Genomic DNA, 12,644 nt, shown 5'->3' on the forward strand with positions numbered 1-12,644 from the left:
CTCAAACTTCTTGATCTAGAATTCACTGATCATTTTCGCTCTTCAAGATGAAGGAAGAATGGTTAAGTTTGGCACTGGAGGGTTCCGGAGCAGTGAATGATTGTTACAAAGCAGACTGAGGCCTGATACCATTAATGTAATGCCAATAAGAACTGGTATTGCGTAGCTATGTGCCAGATACTCTTGATTCTGAAGTACTTCGATTTTAGGGAATGAAATGGGGCCAAATTAGGGGGTACCACCAAAATGCAACATTTTTTGTTTGAGACAAAGGTCAGGGCGAATGAGTAAGCAAATCAACTGGACAGATATTATTGGTGATGAAAGGTCAAGTCATGGGTCGATTTAAGTGAAATGTAAGTGATTTGAAAGTTTTAACATATGGTTAACTTAAGATGTTACAACAGCTTATTTCCAGGAAGGAACGAAGAGGGTTGAGAAAAGTTGTGTTTTATTTGGTAGATATGAACATTATTATGTTACATTTTTATTAGTGAGAAGTAAAATTGAAGCACAGATTAAAGGAATAATGCTTTTTTTGGAATTCAGGTCATTCTGCTATAACATGTGTTTCATCACCGTGAATTGTCTATAACGCGATTGATGAATTGTGGACATTGTTTGGATAATGTGAACTTTTTAGTGAACGGGTATAACAATTTTCTATTAGCAGTCTTTTACAGCGATTTTCCATAGCGTGATTTTTCTATAGCCCGAGGTTGCAGAGAAACACAACTGTCACCCGATAGCAGAATGACTTGTACAAAATTAACAAAGAATTAACATTTTCTTCCAGGGAAGAATACAGCATTTCTTTTTATTTGTTCAAGGTACTGTATATGTAGAACATGTTAATACTCTTCTAAAATATGCCATGCAGAAGGTGGTACCTTGCCTTTTCAAATTGCTACAGTTCAGGTTGTTGGGACACCCATGGTGTTACTAGAGAGACACCAGCAATCAAAGTACTACTCTTTCTCATTTATGATCTCGCCTTGGCCGCGCATAACAAGTAGAGAATGGGCTAAACCAACTCCTTAATTTAGATATCTGCTACCTTGGGAAAGGAGACTAATTGCTTTCTCTGAAAATGTGTTGCTGGAAAAGTGCAGCAGGTCAGGCAGCATCCAAGGAGCAGGAGAATCTACATTTCAGGCATGAGCCCTACTTCAGGAATGAGGAAAGAGTGTCCAGCAGGCTAAGATAAAAGGTAGGGAGGAGGGACTTGGGGGAGGTTGGGACCAAATTTGGTTAACAACCTCCCCCTAGTCCCTCCTCCCTACCTTTTACCTTTTATCTTAGCCTGCTGGACACACTTTCCACATTCATGAAGAAGGGCTCATGCCCGAAATGTCAATTCTCCTGCTCCTTGGATGCTGCCTGACCTGCTGCGTTTTTCCAGCAACACATTTTCAGCTCTGATCTCCAGCATCTGCAGTTCTCACTTTCTCCTCCTCATTGCTTTCTCTACCAGTCACAATTGTCTAAATGGGGCCTGAAGGAACATGCTCACCTTGCAAACACGACAAAGGTAGAAAGCATCAAACCTATAATGGCCATTCTCATCTAATCACTATTCGCTCTATATCACGCAAACTCACAAATGAACCAAAAGCTACTATTTTCAATCCTGAAAAATGTCCAGTCTGTCCCAAATTACCTTAAAGTAAATAATCTTAAAAAATACAGGTTGATTGATTTAAGTTATTTTTCACAGTTCTACAGTGGCTAGGCAAGTCACGTTTTCTACTAACAAGATACTGTTGTCAATCCAAACCACGTGATAGAGCAATTCTGTGACTGAACTTCAGTGCCAGGCATTTTCCTTTACTTGTATCAGCTAAAGAACAAACTATTCAACTAGCTAGCACATGCAAAACCCAAAACAAACATATTTGGGATTCTATAATTCGATGCACTTGCTAAAATATCCCAAGTGCCACAGTGGCTAATGCTTAAAGCTGATTTAAAATGATCAGTTGCACTCATAACATATCTTTTTTAAAATTTTCTAGGGTTGACATACAGCCATCTGTTCTCTGTAAACAAAATACACTTAGTTTTTGAAGTACCCAGGAATACTTCACCTCACCAATCAAAATGACTCAACAGCCAATTGGCACCCTTTTTCTCCTGCTGTATAAATTGTTGTAATTTGCTTTTTTGTGCATTCATCAATTTAAACAACAGAGAAAAGCTTCAATAATGTATCTCAACAATATTAAAATGTTCTAAGGAGATGACACCAAACTTGATGGTGTAGTGGACAGCAAAAAAAGTTACCTCAGAGTACACTGGCATTTTGATCAGATGGGCTGAGGAGTGGCAGATAGAGTTTAATCCAGATAAATATAAGGATAAATTTTGATAGGGCTAATCGGGGCAGGATTTATACACTCCAGGGGAGTGTTGCCAAATAAAAGGACCTTTGAGTGCAGGTTCGTAGTTCCTTGAAAGTGGAGTTGGAGATAGTCAGGGTAGTAAAGATGTTTGGTACGCTTGCCTTTATTGATCAATGCATTGAGTACAGGGGTTAGAATGCCCTGTTGCAGCTGTGCAGGAGACTGGTTAAGCCATTTTTGGAATACTGCATTCAATTCTGGTCTCGCTGCTATTGGAAAGATGTTGTTAAGAAATAATTTACAAGGATGTTGCCAGAGATGGCGGGTTTGAGCTATAAGGATGCAGATTAGGCTGAGGCTATTTTCCCTGGAGCATCAGAGGCAGAGAGGTGACCTTTATAAAATGATGAGTGCCATGGATAGAACGAATAGTCAAAGTCTTTTCCCCATTGTAAGGGAGTCCAAAACTAGAGAACATAGGTTTAAGGTGAGAGGGGAAAGATTGAAAAGGGACCGAAAGGGTCACCCAGAGGGTGGTGTGTGTATTGAATAATTTGCCAGAGAAAATAGAGGAGGCCGGTACAACTACAACATTTAAAAGGCATCAGGATGGATATACGAATAGGAAAAATTTAGAGGGATATGGATCAAATGCTGGCAAATGGGACAAGATTTATTTAGGATATCTAATTGCCTCAGATATACAGACCCTTCAGTCCAACCTGTCCATGCCAATGATTACTTCAGTCACTCTCATCCTTGCTATAGATTTCACTTGACACCAGGTTACAGTCCAACAGATTTATTTAAAATTGCCAAGCTTTCGGAGCAATGCTCCTTCATCACTTAAAGTGTCACTTCAGGATTTCACCAAATGAAGGAACAGCACACTGAAAGTTTGTGATTTTAAATAAACCTGTTGAACTATAACCTGATGTCATGTGACTTCTGCCTTTGTCCAACACCAGCATCTTCACATCATGTTATAGATTCATAAAAGCTTTGACAACATGCTTTATATTTCTACTCTATTTTCCACATATCAATTATTTGGTGACCCTTTGTTCATTTCCAAAACACACCCAAACCTCAGATTTGCTCAAACACAAAAACAGAAATTGCTGGAAAACTAGCTGTTCTTTGCAACATTAGAAATCTCTTCACTTTATCATGTAGGAGCAACAGATGGGCCCTACTTGCTGAGTTCTGGTTTGAAGTGGAGTGTATTTTTGATTTGGAGATGCCGGTGTTGAACTGGGTGTACAAAGTTAAAAATTACACTGCTCCTTCATCAGGTGGTTGGAGCAGCACTCCAAAAGCTAGTGCTTCCAAATAAGCCTGTTGGACTATAACCTGGTGTGCAATTTTTAACTGTATTTTTTAGATATTTTTGTATGTCAATTTACCACTGCAACTTCTAGTCTATTTACGCAATTGATCTTATGCAGTTATCCCAAACCAAATAACTTGTTCTGAAGATTCATACTCGAGCATTAACTGTTTCTGTCGTAACAGATCCTATCAGACCTGCTGAGTTTCCAAAGCACTTTATTTTTATCATGTGAAGAACTACTGGGATGGGAAGGATTTTGCTGTTGATTGATTATTTGTTCCCTCATGTCAGCAGTACATTCCACCCCAATCTATATGTTTTTGAAAAGCAGAAGATGAGTAATTTCATCCTGTTCTAAGCTTCTTGATCCACATGCTAAGCCCTGTTCCCAAAAACCTCCAAACTGATGGCACTGCTTCTTCCATAGGAATCTAAAGTCAGTGGGTTACAATATCACCATAAAAATACAGATACATTTCATAAGTGAGTAACCTCACTATGGTCCAAGCAGAGCCATAGTGCAGCTATTTTATTAGGGAAGTCACCCACACACATCAGGCAAAAGGAGAATCCTTCCAGGCAGGCTCTTGTGGTGTACTGGCATTATACCTAACATTGAACCAGAAGATTTTTAAGTTCCACCTGCTGCAGAGGTGTATTGCAACATCTCTGAACAGGGTGATTAGGGGCAAAAAATGTCTTGAGGACTTCGAACCCATACTGCATCATAAATCAGAGCTAACCAACACGCTGATCTTTCACAGAGCTTCTTGTGTTTGAACTTGAGTCACGCACGTTACGTCCTATCTTCAAAGTCGAGCCATGATTTCAGCTGGAAGAGGCTTTCGGAAAGTCGGCGCATTCTCTTTTGCCTTTCTCTTATTTTCAAACGATCGCTCTTCTCGCCTGCCTGTCCTTTGGAGTAACAGCGAGCCACGGGGTTTCCCCTCTGAAACACAAGGTTTACCGCGCGCTGGGTGGGTGGGGCGGGAGGAGCAAGATGACTTCCCTTCGCTCGCCGATTGGCGGAGACGCCGGCGGGCAATCAGACAGGCTGAACGGCAGGCAAGCCGGCCGGTGGGCGCGTGACATCGAGCCCCGCCTCCGCTCTCTCCCAACGCGACTCTGACGTCCTTGCGTAAGCGAAACGGTGCATTGTTGTTGAAGAAGCGGAAAGGAGCTTCTTTAAGCACAGAAGCGAGGGCGACAAGAGTCTGGGTGGGAGGAGAAAAAAAATCATCGTTGGGGTGGGGGGGAGGGGACGGGAACTATCGAATGTTCGCACGTTCCGTGACAGTTGGCGGTGGAACGCGATCAGCAGCAGGAGGCTGCGCGCGGGCCTCGAGGGCGCCGTGTTTTCATTCGCCCGGGAGCAGCGTCTCGAGAGCGCGGTCGGTCCGTCCGTTTGATGTACGGCCTCGAGGAAAGCGGAGCCTGCACGGAGAGGGCGCGTCAGTCCAGCCCGCTGACAAACACACATACGCGCAACACAGCCCCCCTCTTCCCCCCCCCCCCCCCCCAAACGGTAGAGAAGCGGAGGTGGTGGGGAGGGCGAAGTAATTGTTTTTTTTACAAAAAACAAAGTCCCCGCAGAGGCAATAGGCGGTAAGTTTTGCCTTTTAAACGCCGGTGGATAGAGACTTGTTAACCTGAGTGGGAATAGAGGAGGAGGAGGGGCGGACAAGCAGCGAGTACCTTCCTTGCTGCTTGTTTTGTCGGGCGCCATTTTATTTTCCCTGTGTATATGGATGAGATCGGAGTTTGTTGGAGCTCTCCTCCTCCCCCGTTCCGGGGGTTTAAAGTCGGTGCCGCAGAAGGCGGGCGGTCGGGCGGGATAGATGAATGATGGCGCGTACTTGTAAGTGGGAGGAGCCGTGAGAGGTCTTGGTATGTTGCGGGGGGGGGGGTATTTGTAGAGGTTGTGAGGGGAGGGGTTGGAGGGTTATCCGCCTCCCACCGGCGCCGGGCGCTGCCGCCGCTCCATTCAAACAGGCCCGGGGGCCGACGCGCTGACGTCACCCCTCCGGCCGGACCGGAGCCACTTCCGGGTTTGTGCAAAAAAGAAAAGCCCCAGAAATTCTTCTGTGAGTGACAACCTTCTGGCCTTTTTCAGTGCTTCCCCCCGTTCCTTCAACATTAAACTTCTACTGTCTCTACACTCAACCCGTCTCCCTCCCTGCACTGGTCTGGCAAAACTTCTGTCGCCCACCAACACTCAATGGTCCGCCCCATTGCTGTTAGCGGAGTTTCGCTTTCTTCTATACTTCAGATACGCTCATTCTCCTCTTCACCGCCCACCCCACCCCCATTTGAATTCCTGTACTCGGAACATTAGGCCCTTCCCAAGAATCTCCCCAAGTAAACTGCCACTTTGGACTTGTAAAAATAGATCTTTCTCCGATTGCGGAGGATCACAACTTCGCTTTTGTGAGTGGCATTTCTAACATGAAATCCATCAAGATGTTGGCATTCTAGTTCCCTTGAAAGCTGCTTAAGCGAAGTTTTTATTTGCATCAGAGCGGTGGATTTCATCAGGTTGACTTAGTGCGATTCCTTGGAAGACAATCTTACATAACCTACATTTGATGTAGAAAGGGCGTTTTTTAAAAAAAAAATTATTGAGTCTTTTGGATGAATGCAAGTTTTATTCCTCATTCTGATGCATAGATGTTCATTGTTGATTGCAGAAAACGTAATGACAATGCTGTCACGTTCCTTTGTTTGGCTCCATTGTTTTAGGATTTAAGATTCACATGTTAGTGATCACTCAGGAGTCACAACTTGACACACACTTAGGACATGTCCTTTGCAAAGCCCTTCTTGTTAGGTATATTAGGTAATAGCATGAACATAAACTCAAAGCAGTGTTGTGATGCCTTTATAAATCTTCAATGTAGCATTTTAATAATTTTATTCCAAGTTTCCATTACTATCAAAGGTGTTCATTCCATCTGTTTCATTTGCTTTTCCAAATCCAAGCTCAGTTTGGTAAAAGTTTTCTGGTAAGAGAAGACATCTGCAAACAAAACCTTCAAAGTCACATTATTCCAGCAGCTGTATCTAAAAGAATCTGCAGTTAACTAATATAGTGAATGGATTTTATTCCCCAAAACAGAAGTACTTGCATATTTTGCTTTTAAAAATAACTAGGTGCGTCCAAATAAAACAGTGTGTCTCGTAATATTTATCTTGAAGTATTTTGTCTGATTGGATATTCACTGGAAATGTTCTTCAGAGCTTTTTTTTTTCAATGCAATAATATGGAAGACTGCTCCAAATTAAACCTTCCACAAGATTTCGTTATTAGTTTGAATAATTATCAATGCATTTTTTTGTTTTGCTGAATCTGTCGACCTGATCATTCTGGTGTTCTGCTGGCTGACTCCCTCGCCACAACGTCAACCTATTTAAGGTTCCAATATTGGCAATCTATCTCACTCTCACTTTTATTGTGTGAGAAGCAAAATGATGGTTTCACCTGGTACAAATTAGATCAATATAATGTTTGAGGTGGAAAGAGGCAATTGCTGTGAAGGAGTAGGAATATTGACTAAGTTTTTGAAGTTGGAAATGTCTTTAATTCAGACGTGACAGGTCGATTTTTGATTATAGTGGGGAAATATTTATATTGGTTCAGTTTTCTCATTTGTGAAGTTGAGATTGATGTTTGGCTATCATTAGAGTTTTATAACACACTTATGGAAACATTGAGAAAGATGGTGGAGTGGGTAAGCTGAATGCTGCTGATATAGATGGCAAATAAACATATTGCAAAATGGTGGATTCCCTCCTATGCAAAGTGGCTTTTTACTAAAACACAAGAATGTAATGCTTGCAGTTTGGTTTTAACAATACAAGTTTATTACACAATAGAAAAGATAGTTTTCTTAGCTGGTTACCTATGGTACAATTTGAATGATTTTGAAACTTGTAAATATACAATCTCATCTATTTAATGCTATCAGTACATTATTCAAATACCAGAGAGTTCACTCGTCTGTTACATCTGAAAGTTTAACTTAACTGTTCCATTCAGTTTTCAACCTTGAGAGTTTGGTAACTTCTTTTATGTTCGTCTGTCAATGGAGCTTAGACCTCCTTCACTTCAAATCAAACACTTGTGGTCTGGAACTTGCAGCTAAAAATCCTAATTATTTTATCTATTAGTTTGGAACTGTTAACAATCTCCTTCAACAGAAAGTGTTTAACAAATTGGACTTCCACCAGAACATTTGCAAACTGAAAAACAAAAGGTTTCCACACTTAGGATATTTCCCCTCAGCAACAAAAAAAGTCCTCATCCTTCTAAATTGCAAACAGGCTAATGTTTAGTCTGTCTGCTTGTTAAACTGATCTCTACAGGAAGTCTTTCTCTTTAATGTTTTTAAAAATATCATGGTTCCAGAAATACTGACAAGCTAATCATTAAACTCCCTCATACACAGACCAAAACCCACATGCTACTAGTTCAAATTACAAACTTTAAATTATGTATTAAAATATATAAATTTCACATCTTGCATCTCTCAGTTCTGTTTGTGTGATCTGTTGAGATTACAACTGAACATCAGTTCTGATAGAGTAGTTCCCAAATGTATATTTAGTGAAGTGTCATTTGGATAAAAATAGCCAGGGTTCATCCAAGTTGTATACTAATCAGAGACTTCCAATTTCAATTCTGGCTTTGAATCAGTTATTTCATCTCAGTTTGGGCAGTAAATTAGTAAGGTAGTATGCCTATACCTGTGCCTAGGAATGTGGAGTTAATGAGGGCTTTCACTCTCCTGCACCATCCAGTGATCAATACTGGGAAGTGCATTATATTGGTTGGTAAAACCAGCCACATTAATACTGTTGCCTGTGATTCTAGCATGAATTAACTCTTTCACAAAAGGTGGTGGGCAAAATTGGCAAGGAACCAAGGAAGTTTTGTTGTAAATTACCATCTTCAGTTACAAATGCAAAAATGATATTCATTCAAACTCTGCATTTGTTGGTTAGATCAGCTATACGTTTTGGAAGGAAATACTGCGTAACTTTATCGCAATATTTTTACTATAGTATACATTTCTATGGGAATTGAATTTTAAAATAAGTATAACAATTTTAAAAAGCATGGTTGCATTATTTGCTTTGGAATTTAAAAGCTTACTGAATATATATGAATTGTTTGAACTTCAGAATTTACAGGTAGCTAAATCCATTATTTAGGCATTTAAAGGTAAAGTCATAGTCTCACCAGACCATAGGTCTATGCTTTCTCAAGGGGGGATGTTTAAAAAGGGCCAGTCATGGTAACTTTAGCAAGAATTGAACCTGCACTGTTGGAATTCCTGTACATGACAAACAAGCAAACCATTGGTTAGTCTAGTTAAAGTTACTGTAAAAATTTGGGTACTTCTTCCTATGGCATTAAAACCATAGTGTGTGTATGTTGCAAACTCAATTAGGATTATACCAGAGTGGAAAATGATTGTGACAAGTAAATGTGATACTATATTCATAGGTACAGGAAAGATTAGAAGGAGGCTTTTTGGCAATCAAAGTTTTTAAGATTATGAAACAATTTTGGAAAGAAATTTGGGAATAAAGGACCGTTCATCAATTTGGAGTTCTTAACTATAGGGAACAATTGTAATTTACCTAATTACAGGCTTATTATACCATGAGATTGGGGGTTGAGAAAAAAATTGAAATGGGGGCAGTTATGGAAAGGCGTTCTTGGAATTATCCCATTCTGACTTCTGGTTATTTTTTATAATGTTTTGTAAATTCAAACATGACCATAGCTGTTTGTAACACTTCAATCATTTTTCTTCAGCAGACTCCATTGTTAACGATGAGAAGGAAGGGAAGGTGCCACCGCGGGTCAGCAAGGCGTCCAGCTTCACCTTGTAGTCTGAAACATTCACCCAGTCGTGAAATGCTGACGTATGCCCAAGCACAGCGAATGGTTGAAATGGAAATTGATGGTCGGCTGCATAGAATCAGTATTTATGATCCTTTGGAGATAATTTCTGAAGATGACTTAACTGCCCAAGAAATTGTTGAATGTAATAGCAACAAGGAAAATAGTGAACGTCCTCCTGTTTTCATAAAAACTAAAAGGTATAAATCTAATAAAGTGAAAAAGAAGGAAGCCACTATTCAGAGTAAACATGGACCTCCCACACAGGTGAACGCATTGCCGGAACCTAGATTTAGAATAGTAGATTATGAACCACCTTCAGCTCCTCGTCGGCCTTCATCTTATTACAGGCTCATTGAAAAATCCCCAGAGGAGCTCAATAATGAAGTTGAGTATGACATGGATGAGGAAGATTATGCGTGGTTGGAAATGATTAATGAAAGGCGCAAAAGTGATGGTTTGAGTGCAGTTTCACAGAATGTATTTGAGTTCCTAATGGATAAACTGGAGAAGGAGTCTTACTTTGAAAACTCTAATCAAGGTGATCCTCAGTCATTAATTGATGAAGATGCTGTTTGTTGTATTTGCATGGATGGAGAATGTCAAAACAGTAATGTAATATTATTTTGTGACATGTGTAACTTAGCAGTGCATCAGGAATGCTATGGAGTTCCTTATATACCTGAGGGACAGTGGTTGTGCCGTCGTTGTTTGCAGTCCCCCTCTCGATCTGTTGATTGTATCTTGTGCCCAAATAAGGGGGGTGCTTTCAAGAAGACAGATGATGGTCAGTGGGGACATGTTGTATGTGCACTGTGGGTTCCTGAAGTTGGATTTGCTAACACTGTATTCATAGAACCTATTGATGGTGTTAAGAACATTCCAGCAGCTAGGTGGAAATTGACATGCTACCTCTGCAAGCAGAAAGGGCTAGGTGCTTGCATCCAGTGCCATAAGGCAAATTGCTATACAGCATTCCATGTAACTTGTGCTCAACAGGCGGGTCTGTACATGAAAATGGAACCTGTTAAAGAAACTGCATCCAATGGAACAACAACATTCAATGTGAAAAAGACTGCTTTCTGTACTGTACACACTCCTCCTGGGTGTGTGAGAAGGCCGTTAAACATTTACGAGCCAACTGAAGTGAAAAATGGCATATGTAGAAAAGGTTCACCTAACAAGACAACTAAGACAAAATGTAAGGCAAGACAGAAGACAAAGAAGTCTAGAAAACTGTTAGTTGAAAAATGTACTGCTGTGCCCATTGTATCAGTCCCATGCATTCAACCTGATAGGTGAGTGACTTTCTTAAACTTGACACTTGTTTTCATTTTGTTGCTGTATGATGAAACTTTCAGACAATTAAATCTAACCTAATGAAAAGTAAAAAGAAAAGATTAATGCCTCCTTTAATAATTATTTCCATGTCCTTTTTTTTTCCCCTGTTATCCCCTGTCAAGACAAAGTTGGAAACCTGAAATCGCATTCAACCTTCTTTGGTCAGCTGATTAACTAATGCTAAATATTATTTCAAAAGAAATCACTTCGTCCAATCCACTTGGCAGTTCAGTAATCATTTCTGGAAAATAATTAAGTTCCTCTCTTATAATTTTGCTGTCCTCAACCCCAATATCAATAGCTTTGACTTTCTCTACATATTCCAGTTGGCAGCTGAAAGTGAACTCACCTTAACATATGCGTGATATAAGTGTAAATAAAAGGCAGCTTTGCTTTGAAATGTTATATACCATCTGACAGCAATCGATATGGGCTGTTTGCCTCTGGAGAAGGATTCTCTTGGAACCAGTTTGAAGTGTTGCCATCCTTGTTGATAGTTTTGTGATATCTTTACTATACAAACCTTGCTTATGAAACTTTGTGCTATCAAGAAATTAACATTTTTGAAAATATCCAAGTAAACCTAAGCTAAGCTTAACATTTGGTTAAGTATACTACTTAAGCTTTCTCCTTTAAGATAAATTTCCAATTATATTTAGTTCAACATGCACAGCAACTATATTAAAATGCCCCAGGCTGCTTAACAGGAATGCAGGCAGACAAAATTTGATAGTAAATTGAGGAAAATACTAGAACAGGTGACCAAAAGCTTCATCAAAGAAATGGGTCCGAAGGAATGGTGGACAGCATTTCAAATCTTGCAGTCAATGTGGTTGATAGCATGTCTGCCAGAATGTGATACAGAACTAGAACTGTTGAAGAGATCAAAGTTGGGAGGAATGCAAAGTTGAAAGAAGCTTGTATGATTGAGAAGGTTAGAGTTGTAGAGGCTGATGCTTTTAATACACTGAATTCATTAAGAATTTTGTAACTAAAGCTTTGGTGTAACAAATGTCCATGCAGATCAGTCAAATAGTGACGATGAAGTAGTTTTGGTCAAAATCAAACTCCACCTATTCTTCCTGGAATGTAAATGAAGCACACTCATGCTTTTTGCTGTGCAGCAAAGTCATTGCTGTAATGTTTTTGTTGAGAAAAGGAGTTGGCTGGATTGACATGAAGTGTTTTCACTTTTCACTTCTAATATTACAAATTATTAAAAAGTGGATGCCATAAAGGCATAGCTAAACTATAGTGAGCATGATACTAAAGAAGATGATACTTTTCACATCCCTCTACTCATTCCCATCTTTGCCACTTCCAGTGCAATATTTCTCTCATTGTCTCAACGTGTCTTCAGCTGCTTAGATCTAACAATTTAGAAGTCCATCCCAATCTGTCACTCCCACTTCCCAGTCTGTCGGTTGGTTTCATGTTCTGTACTAAAATTCATCTTGTTAAGCTTTGGTCACATTTTTATTATCATCTTTGCACCCTTTTTAATTTTACATGGACACCTGAAGCTCTTGGGAGACCTGTCTACATTTTGTGTTGTGTAAAATGTTAAGTTGCTGCATACGTAGAATTTTGAGAGTTAGAATGCTGACATGGTGTAGAACGTTTTAGGGAGGGTACAAAAATCCGCTTGATGACATCATTACTATTTTGTGCTATGTTTTGTCGTAATGATAGCATAAGAATGGAACTACACCTACCCTCC

At 40.0% G+C, this 12,644-nt stretch overlaps 1 protein-coding gene across 4 annotated transcripts in view; it reads left to right on the plus strand.

The window, feature by feature from the left end:
* Positions 1-4,910: 4,910 nt before the first annotated feature.
* Positions 4,911-12,644, plus strand: part of brd1a (bromodomain containing 1a) — a 30,489-nt gene continuing 22,755 nt past the window's right edge. For 3 of the 4 annotated variants that reach the window (XM_060842852.1, XM_060842855.1, XM_060842854.1), the window contains exons 1-2: positions 4,911-5,280; positions 9,500-10,881. In XM_060842852.1, coding sequence (XP_060698835.1) covers positions 9,515-10,881 — 1,367 coding nt within the window. In that variant the 5' untranslated portion in view covers positions 4,911-5,280; positions 9,500-9,514. Of the gene's footprint in view, positions 5,281-9,496; positions 10,882-12,644 lie in introns of all 4 variants that reach the window. The other variant, XM_060842853.1, reaches the window with a different exon arrangement.

Source organism: Hemiscyllium ocellatum, chromosome 23 (genome assembly GCF_020745735.1).
Source record: "Hemiscyllium ocellatum isolate sHemOce1 chromosome 23, sHemOce1.pat.X.cur, whole genome shotgun sequence".
Classification (NCBI taxonomy): domain Eukaryota; kingdom Metazoa; phylum Chordata; class Chondrichthyes; order Orectolobiformes; family Hemiscylliidae; genus Hemiscyllium; species Hemiscyllium ocellatum.